Source organism: Cheilinus undulatus, linkage group 18 (assembly GCF_018320785.1).
Source record: "Cheilinus undulatus linkage group 18, ASM1832078v1, whole genome shotgun sequence".
Taxonomy (NCBI): domain Eukaryota; kingdom Metazoa; phylum Chordata; class Actinopteri; order Labriformes; family Labridae; genus Cheilinus; species Cheilinus undulatus.
Window position 1 is genome coordinate 2,011,385 of NC_054882.1, and position 18,135 is coordinate 2,029,519.

The 18,135-nt window shown below is 42.7% G+C and overlaps 1 protein-coding gene across 1 annotated transcript in view; it reads right to left on the reverse strand.

The window, feature by feature from the left end:
- The window catches only part of prkd1 (protein kinase D1), a 79,869-nt gene extending 62,686 nt beyond the window's left edge, over window positions 1-17,183 (reverse strand). Inside the window, exon 1 of the mRNA XM_041813076.1 lies at window positions 16,947-17,183. Coding sequence (XP_041669010.1) covers window positions 16,947-17,183 — 237 coding nt within the window. The remainder of the gene's footprint in view (window positions 1-16,946) is intronic.
- Window positions 17,184-18,135: the final 952 nt, after the last annotated feature.

An 18,135-nucleotide genomic window follows, 5' to 3' on the forward strand; every position in this document is an offset into this window, starting at 1 on the left:
ACAGAGACAAAAAAGTTATGAGAAGTGGCAAAAATGGTAAAATAGTCAAATATGATTTAAAAGTGGAAAAAGTTGGTCAAAAGAGGAAAGAAGAGGCACAAAGGGGCAAAATGGATTTCAAGGATTAAAAATTGGTGTATAAGATCGCTAGCTGTGATTAAAATGGGCACAAAAATTGTGAAAAGGGATTACAGTTGACAAAAATGGATTTAAAGTGGCAAAAATGGGCAGAACATGATGAAATAGTTTCAGAAGAATGCAGCCAAATGGGTTTGAAGGGGGAAAAATGTTTAACAAAGGCAAACTGGGTTAAAAGTAGCAAAAATGTGTTTAAAATGTCTGAAAGCTCGCCCATTTATCCCCCTTTATGGACAGCCTCGACTCCACATGACTATTCTTGAATGTTCCTGGCTGTTCGACCACCTCCAGGTACAGCAGGGGTCCCCAGTCTCTGGCACCTTTATTTTGGGGGTCGTGGGCTGAAAAGGTTGAGAACCTCTGGATTAAATGAGGGACATTTTCTTTATCTCTGCATGCATGGGGCCACGGACCACAATGCACTGCAGCTCTGAGCTCCTCTTCATCTTCTAGCAGACTGCACACTTAAGCATCCCTCTTCTTCACACCATGAGCAGCCCCGCCTTCTGCAGGACCCTCTGACTCCACAGCAGCGAAGGAGTTCACGCTGTCTTGAGCTGAAATTCTAAAAATGTGTTGAAGTTTTGCAGAATGACTCCCACCTTAGTGCTGATCAGACCTGAAGCTCAGGGGTGAATGTTTGATGCTGAAGAGACTGTTAGCTGTTCCTGCTCTCCACACGGACAGACCTCCTCTACTCCAGAGGCCCGTCTCAGCCCTTCAGGTCAGTTTAGCTTCCTCTGAGCTGAGTTTAGACTCGTCAGTCGGAATATTTGTGCCGCTGTGAGTTTACATGAAGGTGATTAGAGGACGAGGTGTCTGCTTTCTGTCTGAGTCGCGGCTGTGACCTTAAAGAGCCACAAATCTGAGTGGGTCTGTTTGACCAAGACAGGCTCTGAGATACAGAGAGAGAGAACAGAGTCCTCTGAGTGGATCAAACAAAATCCATCCTTTCTGACAGAGCAGCCAAAGAGCAGGTGAAGCACGAAACGCAAGATAAACGGGACAATTTAGATCCAGAGTCCTAAAATATAACTAAAGTCAGTTATGTGACGGCTCTAGAGATGATCTTTCACAGTCTGCAGTGGGTTAAGAGTGATCAGAAATCCTGGGACACTTTGGATAGATAAATAGACATGATTGTTAAGTTGGATGGAACGAAAGCAGATCAGGAAGTAAGCACACTGAGAAAAGGAAGCACAGTGAACACCGCTGTGGTGACGATAGTGAACATGCCATGTAAAGGTAGATGGATGTCAGCACAGACCTGCCACAGGTGACCTAACGACAATCCAGTCAGGCTGTTCAGTTACATAACCGCGTAAAAGGCTGCAGATATTTCTGTATTTAGCTGTTCTGAGGCAGGGGTGTCAAACTCACTCACAGAAGGGGCCGGATTCTGACTCACCTGAGGGCCTAACAGGGTCCACACATAACTGTCAACATCATTTTCACCAGCAATAAATTATGGGGAAAAAATTAATGCTGATGATAAATCATTTTGGGATTTAAAAAGTTAAAATGCTAAGGTAAAAACTCAAAATCTGAGAAAAAGTCAAACTTATTTGTCCGGAAGGTCAAAACACAAAATAAGATGTTAAAATAGAGCTTTGAAAAGACGAATATATAAAAAACAAAGTCACAATCATGTTTAAAGGTAAAAATATGACTCAAAATTTAAAACTGTGAACCTGAAAGGTAAAAATGTGAGATAAAAATCCAAATAATAAATTCAAAAGTTCAAAATATGAGATAAAACTTTAAAGTTAGTAGCGCAAATTGCACATTCACCACGCTATGAAATAATCATGGAACATCACGAGACGAAGATGTTTTTAAGTTAACTGCAAAGCTGGAACTACACTCCAGACATGGCTGCTGCACTGTGTCACTCCACCCAGTGGTTTACTCAAGAAATAGTTCCAAGTATTTGCTTCATGTGTCGTAATGTTACATAATTATACGTTATTATTTCATAGCGTGGTGAATGTGCAGGTCACAACTTGTCCACGAGAGTGTTTTGGAGCTGTTGGATTGTGTATTGGATGAGTTTGATGAGGGAAAGCAAAAAATACCATCTGCTTCCATAGCATCAGCTGTGCAGCTGGTATATCAGTCCCCCAGATCTAGGAACAACTTGAACGGACAACTAAAGGAAATGAACCTATTACTAAGACTATAGGAATTATGGCAATCCCTTTAAAGTAGCCGGAATGGGTTAAAAGTGCCAAAATCAGACAAAAATTAGACAAAAATGGCAAAAAATGAATAAATAAAAAGGTGGCAAAAATTGGTTAAAGTGGCAAAAATTACACAAAAATGGCAAAAAAATAAAAAGGTGGCAAAAATGGGTTAAAGTGGCAAAAATTTGACAAAAATGGCAAAAAATGGCAAAATAGGCATGAAAAGTGGTAAAAGGGAGTTCAAAAGTGGCTGAAATGACTTTAAATTGGCAAAAATGGTTGGAAAACTTGGTGAAATGGGATGAAAAATTGTTAAAGAATAGAAAAAAGGGTCAACTGAGAAAGAAAAAAATAGCAGATACTGGCAGAAAATGGTGCAACTTGAGAAATGGACATATCAAATGGTGAAATGTGGTTAAAATGGAAAAAATTGGGCATAAAAAGTGGTAAAAAGGAGTCAATAGTAGCAATAATGGGTCAAAAGAGGCAACATTAAGCTTAAGTGGTAAGAATTATTTTAGAAGTGGCAAAAACAGGCAGAAAAAAGTGGTGAAATGTGTTTAAAACTGACAAAAATAGGTGTTTAATGGTAAACATTTGACAAAATTTGCGTAAAGTGGCAACAGTGTAATTTAAAAAATATTCTTAGTTTTTTAAGGCATCTGGAGACCCCCTCTCAGTGTCTCAAGACCCCCAAGGGATTCCTGACCCCAAGGTTGAGAACTTCTAATATTGTCTTTTTATGATATAGAGTGCTTTTTTGACTGTTTGTTGAAAGACACAACAGATGAGGAACTTAAAAGTAGTTGCATATTAAATTGCAATTGCAATGTTGTAAAAAAAAATCATTGCAGTTAGATTATTTCTATAGTTGTTTTTGAAATTCTGCCATTAATGTTGCAGATTATTTACAATGCATTCATAGCTCTGAGTTTGAAGGGTGCTGCAGCCCTGGTATTTTACCCTAACCCTCCTCTCAACAACAACCAGGACATCCTAACCCTATATCCACATGCAGATCCTGGGATGAGGGCTAAGGCTGGACTGACCCTGACAAGCATGTCCCTCCTGCTCTCATGCTAAAGTCAAACTCAAACCTCAAACTCTGGTGTTCTTCCTCTCCCTGCAGAGCGGATTACACCTGTTTGGTGTGAACATGGTCCAGAGTCTGGCGTATGAAGAGGAATATTTATGCACATTAGTGTGGACATTTTAATCACCCTGGCTCTCACGGGCTCATATTTCTGGTGTGATGCCTCCATTATCTCTCTGCATGTTCACTAATCGTCTCATTTCAGGTGAAAATCACCTCGTTTCCCCGCGGTGAGACTTTACGCCTGAATGCAGCACACGTACCTGAGAGCCGAGATGCTGACGGGGCTGACGGGGCTGACGCCGCGTTGCAGGAACACGTATGCATTATTGTTGAGGAACGTGTCTATTTGTTCCATAGAGACTTCTGTACGCCAGCAGGTCACCGCCACACCTGTTCCCACCAAACCTGCGTGACATCGCTCGCAACACGCCACACTTAACACTTCAAATAGCACCAAATGAACTGATTAACACACGGAGAACAGGTGTGTGGAAACAGGCGAGTATAAGAGCTTTAAATAAACGGTAAAATATTCTCTGAATACATCAGAGAGAAAGTTTGAAGGATGGAGGCTTTCCCTGTGATTATCAGCCACAGGAATGTCTACCGCCGAGTCTGACATTTAAGAGAACAGAGACAGCAGCAGTGTGGGATGTGGATTCATTTTAAAATAAAGAAAATAAAGACATTCAAAGTCAAAGACAGGAGAGGAGGAGGGTTAAATCTCTGTCACACTGAAGGGATGAGTGGAGGAGGCGTGCAGAGACAGCGGCGTTGGTTTGGAGAGGTTTCCTGATCTCTGGAAAGTTCATACGTCATAAAAGCTGCAGCACACTTCCATCAGCTCTCACAGACAGCAGGCTCATCTTTATTTATGTTTTCCAGTTACCGACATCACCAACAGACGCTTAATGCAATAAGGTCAATCTGCATGGAGCGGGGTGTTTGTTTCCCCAAATGTGGGCTATTTAGTCGGTGCAGTGGAACACCAACACTGGCAGTGCTGCTGAGACCGATTTATGCGGATGTATGGCACCAAACACTGACAATTCCTGATCCTGCTCTGGTGAGTCTGCTTTCCTGGCCGCAGTTCACCGGGTAGAGGTTCCGCTGAACATTCTTCACTTGCTGCGTGGATACATGACGCCCTACTGTACTCTGAGCTGGTGACTGCTGTCTGTGAACGAAGAGCCTCTCTTTCCCTTCATCGAATTCAGAGTGGATCTTCTTGTGGATATCCTGTTCTGTGCCTGTTTGCAAAAGCCTCACTGAGTCTGCCGGGGCCCTCTACAGTGGTGGATTATCGGTGCATGGTACACAGTGGTGCACAGTACACAGTGGATTATTGGTGCACAGTGGATTATTGGTGCACGGTGGATTATCGGTGCACAGTGAATTATTGGTGCACGGTGGATTATCGGCGCACAGTGGATTATTGGTGCACGGTGGATTATCGGTGCACAGTGAATTATTGGTGCACGGTGGATTATCGGCGCACAGTGGATTATTGGTGCACGGTGGATTATCGGTGCACAGTGGATTATCGGTGCACAGTGGATTATCGGTGCACAGTGGATTATTGGTGCACAGTGGATTATTGGTGCACAGTGGACTATCGGTGCACAGTGGATTATTGGTGCACAGAACACAGTGGATTATCGGTGCACAGTGGATTATCTGTGCACAGTGGATTATCTGTGCACACTGGATTATCGGTGCACAGTGGATTATCGGTGCACAGTGGATTATTGGTGCACGTTGGATTATTGGTGCACAGTGGATTATCGGTGCACAGTGGATTATCAGTGCACAGAACACAGTGGATTATCGGTGCACAGTGGATTATCTGTGCACACTGGATTATCTGTGCACACTGGATTATCGGTGCACAGTGGATTATCGGTGCACAGTGGATTATCTGTGCACACTGGATTATCTGTGCACAGTGGATTATCGGTGCACAGTGGATTATTGGTGCACGGTGGATTATCTGTGCACCCTGGATTATCGGTGGACACTGGATTATCTGTGCACCCTGGATTATCGGTGGACACTGGATTATCAGTGCACACTGGATTATCGGTGCACACTGGATTATCTGTGCAAACTGGATTATCAGTGCACAGTGGATTATCGGTGCACACTGGATTATCGGTGCACAGTGGATTATCGGTGCAGGGTACTGCGCATCATTTGTGAACATTTTATTGTGGTATCTCCTCCTGAACCTGGCAACCCCTTAGCCCGCTGCTGGGTCACCAGCATTGTTTCAGAATGCACGAGATTGCGGTGGTGTACGCTTGTACTAGGAAAATCAACTTTCCTGCTGGACCTCTGTGCAAGTGTATGGCAGCATAATACTGTCAAAATTCAAGAGGGAATACGAGATCCACGTGAGAAAATATGAGATCCACGCAAGCAAATATGAGATCAATGCAAGCAAATATGAGATCCACGCAAGCAAATATGAGATCCACGCAAGCAAATATGAGATCCACGCAAGCAAATATGAGATCCACGCAAGCAAATATGAGATCCACGTGAGAAAATATGAGATCCACGTGAGCAAATATGAGATCCACGTGAGAAAATATGAGATCCACGTGAGCAAATATGAGATCCACGCAAGCAAATATGAGATCCATGCAAGCAAATATGAGATCCACGCAAGCAAATATGAGATCCATGCAAGCAAATATGAGATCCACGCAAGCAAATATGAGATCCACGCAAGCAAATATGAGATCCACGTGAGAAAATATGAGATCCACGTGAGAAAATATGAGATCCACGTGAGCAAATATGAGATCCACGTGAGAAAATATGAGATCCACGTGAGAAAATATGAGATCCGCGTGAGCAAATATGAGATCCGCGTGAGAAAATATGAGATCCACGTGAGAAAATATGAGATCCGCGTGAGCAAATACGAGATCCACGTGAGCAAATACGAGATCCACGTGAGCAAATACGAGATCCACGTGAGCAAATACGAGATCCACGTGTACGGCAGCAGAGGAGCCGCAGGCGCGGGTCAAACATTCACACTTGAAAATGACTTTTGCGAGGGCTTTCACAGCGCTTGTGCACAGAGTATCTCTACCCACATGAGCAATATTGTGGCCTTAGAGAGCAAAGTCATGCCTTGAGCGCACTCAGAATCTAAGAGAACACACAACTACTGTCAATGCTCTTCTGGGAGGGAACTTACTGATCTCTGTTTTAGTCATATGGCCCCATAATATGTCAACGTGAAATGACACTTAGCCATCCCAGACAGAGTATTCAGGTGGGTTTTATCATGTTGACGAGTCAGATAGTTTAACGTGCTGTCAATCTGAACAGACGAGTGATATGTTTAATTTTCCTGTAGCCTTCTTACTCTTTCCAAACTCATAATGCCCACATGCTGCCACGTAGACTGAACGTTTATACGTTTTCTTTAATCAAACATAACCAAACATGGAAATTATCACAAGTCAGCACACTATCACAGTTAACACAGCACGTTCTACTCCACTTACCTGCTGCGTTTGAACTAATCCCTTATAAAGTTTGTGTCCCATTTATACTAAGTATAAGTAAACATTCCTTAATGCATCCGATTCATAACCACAACCATCCTGTACAAAAATATTCCACTTAAAACAAGAAGTTTTAACAGCGTGTCACCTCTGTTTGCATTGTTTTTAATAGGAACCAGCACAGTCACCTATGTTTTCTTTCCTGGTATTTAAGTCCTTAAACGTACTTTTTGATGCCCCAAACAGTTATCATGTGACGTTAATATCCCAACAAGCACCAATAAATTGTTATAATAGAAAAAACGGGCGATATTACTGCATTTTCAGTGCTATTTGGAAGGTAAACACAAACTGGTGTTGACCAGTTAATCTGTGACACCGTCCGACACACAGACAACAGTCAATCATTAGAGACTTACATTTTTAAGATGGCTGTATACCAGGGCACAAATTAGTAATACATTTTTGTGGCTTTGTCCTGGTTATTATTCAGGGTAAATATAAAATAAGGATATCAACGCCTAACTTCACAATAGACCATGATTTTGCTGACCTCCATGACCCCCTCCGTCTGTCTGGGTTCCAGAAAACTCGCTTATTTATCCCCCCCATCGCCGGCCTCGTCTGCACATGACAGGGCTGTTCAACCACCTTCAGGTGCAGTGGGGTTCCCCGGTTTCTGTCACTTTTATTTTGTGGGTCGAGGGGTCTAGAAGAGAATCTGATGGTCTGTTTCAGTTCCCACCATCCCCATCCCCAGAGCTAGAGCTTTATATAACGGAGGAGCATCAGATAAAGTCGGTGAGTGTGATATTAAAACAGTCCTTCCAAACATATATAGACACTGAGGTGTTAATGAGTCAAACTCAGCGTGGTGATTGTGAGATTGGGACTGGATCTGGTTCAGATCTGGTGTCTAGAGGAAGACAGCGTTATCACATTCATAACAATATCATTATTTGTGTAAATGAGAGCGCTCACATTCACAAACTCATGAGTTGTCTAAGTGAGAAAGAGGACATCTATCACACTCATAAGGACACTGACACCGTCTGCGTGTGCGTGCGTGAGTCCCTGCTTTTTAATTGCGAGCGTTTGGCAGCAGCGTCGGTTCATAAAGCAAAAGCCAAAAAAACAGAAAAACCCCTGCAGAGCGAGCGAACAAAGGAACGGATTCATCTCCATTCCAATGAGAAGTGACTGTGCCTGGGAGTGAGTCACCGCAGTGACTAACAGAGGAGCAGATCTGCTGCTTTCCAGACACACGTACTGTACATTTACACATGGAGGGAAATACCAGTAAACACGCCCAGAGCCATCAGGGGAACGCTGGGGATTCATCCAGTCATCCGCAGCACCGACCGCTCTAGGATCTGTAGTTTTACCTCGAGAGGCAAATCACTGCAACTCCTTCAATCATGGAGGAAAACAGCCAAAACTAAGCAGCTCCTCCATACCTGAGCTGCAGGTGTAACCACCAATGACAGGCCTTTTCTTCAGACCAGGGCTCATCAAGTACATCTGCACAAGGGCCAGGTTTATTCTCCACAGAGACCCTGGGGGCCGGACTTTCAAAGCCACAGAATTTAAATCAATATGTTGGTCTTATTGAAATATTATTGTAGTAGTATTTGGATTTTCTTTCAAAATGCAGGACATTTTCTGTCATTACCAGTGAGATCAATCCCCATCCATCCCCCATTTTTGCCACTTTTTTCCTCATTTACCTATTTTTGCAAGTTTTTTAACCCCTCTTAACCCCTTTTCCTGCATGTTTTACCCACTTTTATCCATTTTTGCCACTTTTTACCCCCTTTTCATTACATTTTTTTCAATATTTAAATCAATGTTTGCCACTTTTCACCCATTTTGCCACTCTTTAATCCCTTTTTCCAACTTTGTCAGGCTATTTGTGCTGTTTTTACCACTTTTAACCCATCTTTGATACTTTTTGCCTCTTTAATCCATTTTTTCCCATTCTTAAACCACTTTTCCAGCAGTTTTTATCCTCTTGGTTCCACTTTTCTTCATATTTTGAGACTTTTAACCCATTTTCATTACTTTTTTTGGCACAGTTTTTGACACTTTTAACCCATTTTTGATACTTTAAACCCCCTTTTTCCGTTTTCACCACTTTTTCACCACTTTTTGTCCTTTTGTGCCACTCCACAACCCATTTTCCTGTTTACCACCCATTATTTTTGTAACACTTGCCAACCTAACCCCTTTAAGTATGACTGAAAAGTACATTTCTGTAAAAACAGATCAGATTTGAAGTTATTCTAAAACTATTTCATATTAATTGTTTGTTGGATGGATGTAACAGCTGCAGACATTTACAGCCAAAGGATACTCTTAAAACCACAACATCTTCCTTTCCTCCTTTCTGAATTCGATGATCTTTCGGGGGCTGGACAGGAAGCTTTGGGGGGCCTGATATGGCCCCCGGGCCGCCAGTTGATGATCAGTGCTTTAGACAGTCTGTGAAGAAAAGGAGCCAGCTAGGACCCAATGGATCCAATAGATTTAGTCAGAAACAAATAATAAGAGGAGGGATATTTGAGCAAAAACTGGGGGTGGGATTGCAGTCATGTAGAAGGGACTTTTATCTACTCATCAACTAGTATCATCAAATTCAGCCTCTTCATGCACAAGGCCTGTCATTCTGCAAGACTAGATCTGTTATACACCACTAAGCAGAACTTTTAGGCATGCTGAGACCAAATACTGAAGCTGAAGTAAGGCATGGATGTGGCAGAAAGCCAAGTCAAGCAGACACAACCCCGGTCATGCTCTGGATGTCCTTGCACATTCCCAGGGGCATGGGAAAATAATTTGTTGAAAATTAAAGTTAGCACCTTTAGGGTGGAGTCAGGGACGGATGTGGCGAGTAAGCACGGCCTCAAACTGTCCAGGTGGGAAGGAAGGTTGCCATGAGCTCCTGGTCAAGCTTTGGATGTCCCAAAAACCATCAGCAGTCTCTAGGTGTATGACCAGGTGTGAAAAGGCCCAGACAACTGGCTAATCCCTCCAGTGAGTCCTGGGTCTACCCCAGGGACTCCTTGGTGGACACCAGGTGACGCCTGAACCACCTCTACTACCTCTACTACCGGTAAACTCCTCACCCTGTCTCTGAGGGAGGACCAGACACCATCCAGACAAATCTAGTTTCGGCCGCTTGAATCCGTGATCTCATTTTTCGGTCATTACCCAGAGTTCATGACCACAGGTGAGGGTTAGGAGGTGGAACTATCAGTAAATTAAAAGTTTAAGCTCCTTCTTAACCACAACAGACCAGCACAATGCCCACAGTACTGCTGATGCTGTAACAATCCACCTGTCAATCTCTCGCCCACTTTTTCCCTCACTCGTGAACAAGACCCTGGAGTATTTAAAATCCTTCACCTGAGGCAGAGACTCACTGCCCACCCAGAGGGAGCCATTCAGGCAGAGAACCATGGCCTCAGACTCTGAGGTGCTGATCCTCATCCCCATCCTCAGATCATAAATATCAAATATGAATACCTGCGACAGCCAATCAGAGCGAGCAGACTGAGAACAGCACAAACCAGATTCTTTTAAGGCAGGGGGGTCAAACTCAATCACGGACTTCAGGTCTAACCTGAGGGCCTAACAAGGTCCACATTTAACTTTCAACATCATTTTCACCAGTAATAAATCATGGGGAAAAAATAGCACTGATGACAAATAATTTTGATTTTTAAAAAGTGAAAATGATAAGTTTAAAAACTCAAAATCTGATTTATTTGTCCAAAAGGTCAAAACACAAAAAAATGTTAGAATAATGCTTTTAAAAGGCAAAATCATGTTTTAAGGCAAAAATATGACTCAAAATTTAAAACTGTGAACCTAAAAGGTAAAACTGTGACAGAAAAGTCCAAACAATACATTGAAAATGTCAAAATATGAGATAAAACTTCAAAGTTAGTAGTGCAAAAGGTTCAAACATGAAATAAGATGTAAAAATAATGCTTTAAAAAGGCAAATATATAAAAAAAGAAAGTCACAATCATGTTTTAAGGCAAATATATGGCTTAAAATTTAGAATAGTGCACCAAAAAAAAGGTAAAATATGAGATACAGCTCAAAACAGTACATTGACAAAGTCAAATTATGAGATAAAAAGTAAAAAATTAAATAAATTGATAAGGTCAAATTTTGAGATAAAAAGTTAAAAATAAATTGAAAAGGTCAAATTTTGAGATAAAAGTTAAAAATAAATTGAAACGGTCAAATTACGAGATAAAAGTAAAAAAAAAAAAAACAGAAAAGGTCGAAATATGAGATTAAAAAGTAATAAATTGAATAAATACATTTTAAAAATAATAAATTGAAAAAGTAAAATTATGAGATAAAAAGTAATAAAATAAAATAAAATAAAATAAAAAGGTCAAAATATGAGATAAAAAATTTGACAAAGTCAAAATTATACATTGAAAAATCAAAAATATTAGATTCAGTCAAAATTATACATTGAAAAGTTCAACATATGAGATAAAAAGTCCAAATAATAGACTGAAGTCATAATTGTTTAATGAAAAATATAAAATTTAAAATGAAAACACAAATGAATTTGTTTTCCCACATTTCTTTTTATCTAATAATTTTTCCTTTTCTCACATTTTCATGACTTAAGTATGTTTGATATCATCAAGGTTAAGTTCACCTTTTTATCCAGGAGGAAATCTGCAGACCTCATATTTTAGGGACAGGTATAATAGAATATATGATCTTGTGGGCCGGGTGTAACTGTACCACGGGCTGGATTCGGCCCCCGGGCCTTGAGTTTGACACCCCTGTTTCACAGCATGTAAATATGTGCCAAATCAGTGATGTCTGGATTATTCCTGGTTTCATCAGACTTCATAAAGCCAGCAAAAGATTCACTGAGTAGCTGAAAATCCCCAGAAATGATCAAACCCACCTCGCTTCAACAAAAACATAAAAGGTTGTGTTCTCTGAAGGTCAGACCTGACAAAGCCTGACTTTTTACAAACCTGAATTTAAATCTGCAGATGTAGTCCCTCCTCCCTAGACAGTCACACTTTTCTTTTTCCAGCTCAGAGCTTCAAGTCCATGCCAATAAAAAACAAGATATCAGCCAATATTGGGTGCTTTTAGACTTCTGCTCTGTTACCCCCTCATCAAAAAGGTCTTGATTCAGTTTGAAGAATAGCATCAAAGCCCGAATGCAGATACTGAGACGGCCCTAGAATGGAGTGAAGCTGCAGAGATAGACCTGAGGTTTGTGTGTTTTGCTAACTATAATGAGGGGTCATCAGGTCGCTGCTAATTGACTGATAATGACTGCAGCTATGGACAACACTGCCTACAGCTGTGTGCATTATCCATACAGTATTGATTATTCCTCCTGAACATACATGCACTCAAACATGTGGGGAACATGTGATCAAAACGTCTGCTGATGTGTCTGCTGTCCTGAGAGGATGTTTACCCTTTTATTGATGCTACAACCATGTTCAATTCGGGAAAACAAATTCCCCCAGAGTTCAGTTAAATCCATCATGAAGAAATGAAGGAATATGTCACACGTGTAAATCTGCCTAGATCAGAGCGTCCTCACAAACTGAGTGGGCGTGCAAGAAGGAGACTAGTGAGAGAGGACACCAAGACACCTATGACTACTCTGAAGGAGCTCCAAGCTTCAGCAGCTGAGATGGAGAGACTCTGCAGACAACAACTGTTGTCCGGGTTCTTCACCAGTCAGAGCTTTATGGGAGAGTGGCAAAGAGAAAGACACTGTTGAAGAAAACTCAGATTCAATCTGGACTAGAGCTCACCAGAAGGACTGTGGGAGACTCCATGGTCAAGAGGAAGAAAGTTCTTTGGTCTGATGAGACCAGAATGGAGCTTTGAGACCATCAGACAAGACGCCAAACACTGACATCACCACAAACACACCATCCCCACTGTGGAGCACGCTGGCGGCAGCATCACGCTGTGGGGATGCTTCTCAGCAACATAACGCTGTGGGGATGCTTCTCGGCAGCATCACGCTGTGGGGATGCTTCTCGGCAGCATCATGCTGTGGGGATGCTTCTCGGCAGCATCACGCTGTGGGGATGCTTCTCAGCAACATCACGCTGTGGGGATGCTTCTCGGCAGCATCATGCTGTGGGGATGCTTCTCGGCAGCATCACGCTGTGGGGATGCTTCTCAGCAACATCACGCTGTGGGGATGCTTCTCGGCAGCATCATGCTGTGGGGATGCTTCTCGGCAGCATCACGCTGTGGGGATGCCTTTCAGCAGCATCACGCTGTGGGGATGCTTCTTAGCAGCACCATACTGTGGGGATGCTTCTCAGCAGCATCACGCTGTGGGGATGCTTCTCGGCAGCATCATGCTGTGGGGATGCTTCTCAGCAGCATCACGCTGTGGGGATGCTTCTCGGCAGCATCACGCTGTGGGGATGCTTCTCGGCAGCATCATGCTGTGGGGATGCTTCTCAGCAACATTACGCTGTGGGGATGCTTCTCAGCAGCATCACGCTGTGGGGATGCTTCTCGGCAGCATCATGCTGTGGGGATGCTTCTCGGCAGCATCACGCTGTGGGGATGCCTTTCAGCAGCATCACGCTGTGGGGAAGCTTCACAGCAGCATCACGCTGTGGGGATGCTTCTTAGCAGCACCATACTGTGGGGATGCTTCTCAGCAGTATCACGCCGTGGGGATGCTTCTTAGCAGCACCATGCTGTGGGGATGCTTCTCAGCAGCATCATGCTGTGGGGAAGCTTCTCAGCAGCACCATACTGTGGGGATGCTTCTTAGCAGCACCATACTGTGGGGATGCTTCTCAGCAGCATCACGCTGTGGGGACGCTTCTTAGCAGCCGGCCCTGGAAGGCTTGTAAAAGTAGAGGGTGAAATGAATCCTGGAGGACAATCTCAGAGAACTACGGCTTAGAGAAGATTTATTTTCCAGTGAGCTGAAGCATACAGAAAAAGCTACAGAGAAATGGGTTAAAGAGTCTCTTCAATCCCGGTTCTCACTGTTGATCCACTTTCATCTAATCAGCCTCACTTCATCAGCCGACACCACCCCCACCAGTGTCTGGACTCCACAGGGGGCTAGATCTCACCACCACTCAGGGCAGACACCCCGCTCTGTCTTTGTGGAGTTCAAGCACCAAAGAGAATGTAAAACTCTGGACTTTTTCTTACCAGTCTTGAGTACAGGGGATGGTCTAGCACAGCTTTTCCCAGACTCTAGTGCACTGCAGCCTAATTTGAAACCTTCCGGGGATCTCTACAACCTTCATTCAGCCATATCATGAGAGTACTGAATTCCTCATTCCTACTTCCTAAACAGACGCTTTCATTGCATATGCTGACTCTTCAGAGATATTACCACCATAATAAATCGTTGGTGTCATTATTAAGAACAATAAACAACCCACCAGCAATTATTTTGTCTAAACAGACATCTTAAAAGTCACTTTTATTTTCTAGTGTAGTATAAATGTCTTTAATGTATGTCTTGACTCCATAAACCTTTCCTTGTAGCGTTAATGCAGCACAGTAGAAGGTTTCATGGGGTCACCGGTTAACTCAGCACCAGCTGACCCCTGACACCAGACAAAATAGATGCTGACATTTATTTTGCTGACAACATTTAATTGAAATCTTCTGGCTGTGTTTGTTTCCTCGTTGACTTTAAAAAGGAGTTTCTACTTGTTATGAAGCTTTTAATGATTATGTGGAACTTGATTTTAATTTCTAAAATGATGTTTGTGGTTGAGATTGCATGTTCTCCTCAAGCATGTTCCTCCCACAGTCCAATGACATGCTCGTTAGGTTAATTGGTGACTCTAAATTGCCCGTAGATGTGAGTGTTAGAGTACCTGGTTGTATTCGCCCTATATCAGCCCTGTGATTGGCTGGTGACCAGGAGGGGTGTAGCCCAGTCCCCCCATCACCCAAAACTGGATAAGCAGTGTAGACCAGTGGTTCTCAACGTTGGGGTCAGGACCCCCTTAAGGGTCGCAAGACGCTGAGGGGGGGTTTCCAGATGCCCTAAAAATCTAAGAATATTTTTTTAAATTACATTGTTGACACTTTACACCAATTTTGTCAAATTTTAACCAGTTTTCATGACGCTTTTCACCAATTCTAACACATTTTTGCCTTTTAACATCTATTTATGTCAGCTTTAAACTCTTTCCAACAGTTTTTTCTGCCTGTTTTTGCCACTTTTGCCTAATGTTGCCTCTGTTGACCCATAAATGCTATTGACCCCTATTTACCACTTTTTAACACCCTTTTTTCCCATTTTAACCACATTCCACCGTTTGAAATGCCCATTATTGCTAGTTCAACCAATTTCTGCCAATATCTGCCTATTTTTTCTTTCACAATTAACCCTTTTTTGCCAGTTTATATCAATTTTCTTACCCCATTTGACCAAATTTCCACCCATTTTTGCCATTTTAAAGCCATTTCAGCCACTTTAACTCCCCTTTACAACTATTTATGCCCATTTTTGCCACTCTAACCTATTTTTGCCATTTTTCTCTAACTTTTACCACTTCTAACCCATTTTGGCTCCTTTTAATATCCAATTTCATCACATTTTCCCCCATTTTTTGCCATTATTAAGCCATTGTAGCATTTTTTTAACCAATATTAAGTATTTTTTTTAACAAAGAGGATTTACATTTTTAAGGCCATTTACTACACAAATGATTTAAAAAAAAGATATTTTGTCTCTGATAAGAGTGGTTATTTTTTCAGGTTAAATATAAAATACAACTGACCATGACTTCACTGACCTCCATGTCCCTCAGTTTGGCTGGGCCCCAGAAAACTTCCCATTTATTCCCCTTTATGAGCAGCCTTGTCTCCACATGACTATCTTTGAATGTGCATGGCTGAGTTCAGTCACCTTCAGGTCCAGTGGGGGTCCCTGGTCTCTGGCACCTTTATTCTGGGGGTCGCGGGCTGAAAAGGTTGAGAACTACTGACTTAGAGGGTAAGCATAGTTTAGCAAAGCATGATAGGATGAAGGAACAGCTTGCCATTGGCTGTCAAAGCCCATGTGACAGTCAGTGTGGAAAGCTACATGGTGGCTAATGCTAAGCTAGCAGCAGAAACAATTAAAAATGGATTATTAATAGATAAAATTGCATTTAATTTAAGAGTTACTGTTGTGGATTTAATCCTTAAAGACCCCAGGAGGTCAGCCAAGTTTCAGGCGTGCTAGTGAAGCTTCTGTAAGAGCTATGAAGGCGTGGATAGCGTCATTAGAAAAGCACAACAGAGGGTTTCTGAGGGTTAGCTTCACTAAATTTGACAACTTCTGAGAGTCCGGGCTGCACGGCGATGCAGTGGTTAGCGATATCGCCTCACAGCAGGACGGTTGTCCCAGCCTGACGGGCCTCTCTGCACATTCTCCCCTCAGGAAAACTTTCTGTCATCAGAGCTGAGTCTTTAACAGGATCTCTTACCTGCTAAATCTGTTAGCCAGTAAATGGAAACTTTCATTATGTGTTAGCATCAAGCTAACTAACTCAAATGCAAACCCTTGCTTTGTTGTTAGGACCCTAGCACCAAACTCAGTGCAAAGACCCTCTCATACAAGGCGTGCCCCAAAAGCCACCAAACTCTGCAGAAAAGTTCAGCCCCAGAGAAATCACCACGTGATCGTAAATCCGTGCAACTGCATCGCAGAAAGAGCTACATGCATGAAAATCTGCACACCGTTAGAACCGTAGCCACCATAACAGGTATCCTCTGAAGTGTAAAGGAGTGAAAGGTCATGTTTTGGATGACTGACGTGTCTAATTTTCCAGGAAATGCCCACCCCTAACTCTGAATAAACTCAGTTAAACAGTGAAAACGTCTCTTTCTGCACCAACATTCATGCACTTCCCATCATGCACCAGCTTTTAAACCTGAAAGTGAAACTTTGGGCTCTACGTGGAAACTTTGACATAAACTTGGAGGGTCTTTTAAGGACTCGGTTACCTTCTGGTCCACGATGGAGCACGCCACCTCCCGGACCTGGCTGAGGCTGAGCTCTGCGGCGTCCAGCAGCACGGGCTCCCGGCTCAGCCCGATCTGGATGTGGAAGGAGATCACACCAGAACCACCTCCTCCCCCTCCTCCATTTCCACCTCCCCCTCCTCCCCCTCCTCCTGTGCTGGTTGTCCCCGCTGAGAACGGGAGCGGGCTGGGCGCACGGATCAGCGGAGGCGCACTCATGTGAGCCGTTTCCCCAGAGCTTTCCAATCTGCCAGGAAACAATCAGGAGGCGCGACGAGGATGGATGAGCGCCCGGGGGACTGAATGAGGAGATTATCAGTCCAGGTGGAGCAGATCTGCAGCCGTGGAGAGATGAAGGACGCACGGAACTCCTCGACGCGTCAGAAAGGCGCAAAAAGAAGAGTTTCCGGCTGAGAAAGTACGGGAAAACTAGGAGAATCTGCGCCTAAGAGCCGTGGGAGTGCAAACAGAGACAGGATGTGGAGTTAAAGCAGCCATAATGACTACATGACTGGACTGGAGAGCAGCGTGGAAACCGCTGATGGTGACGCGGACGTCAACAGTGGATGAAGAGGAGGAGGAGGAGGAGGGAGGAGAGAGGGAAACCTCCTGGACTGCTGAGGATGGAGGGATGATGGATGAAGGATGACACCTCTACTGACGTTTTTATCTCCTGACACAACAGATTTATCAGGAGGAGTTTAAATCATGATTATTCTGCTCTAAAATGACTTTATCTGTTCAGATTTATCAGGAGGAGTTTAAATCATGATTATTCTGCTCTAAAATGACTTTATCTGTTCAGATTTATCAGGGGGAGTTTAAATCATGATTATTCTGCTCTAAAATGACTTTATCTGTTCAGATTTATCAGGGGGAGTTTAAATCATGATTATTCTGCTCTAAAATGACTTTATCTGTTCAGATTTATCAGGGGGAGTTTAAATCATGATTATTCTGCTCTAAAATGACTTTATCTGTTCAGATTTATCTAAAAATGGTGTGAAATAAGCTGATTATTCACATTTATTTAGGGTTAGTCAGATTTTGAAGATTTTGCCTCAGTGTTGGGAAAAAAATGTGCTTCATTTTAGATTTATTCAATACAGAGCCAGTATTTTCAATAATAATAACTTTATTTAAAAAAAAAAAATTATAAAGTGATTTAAGG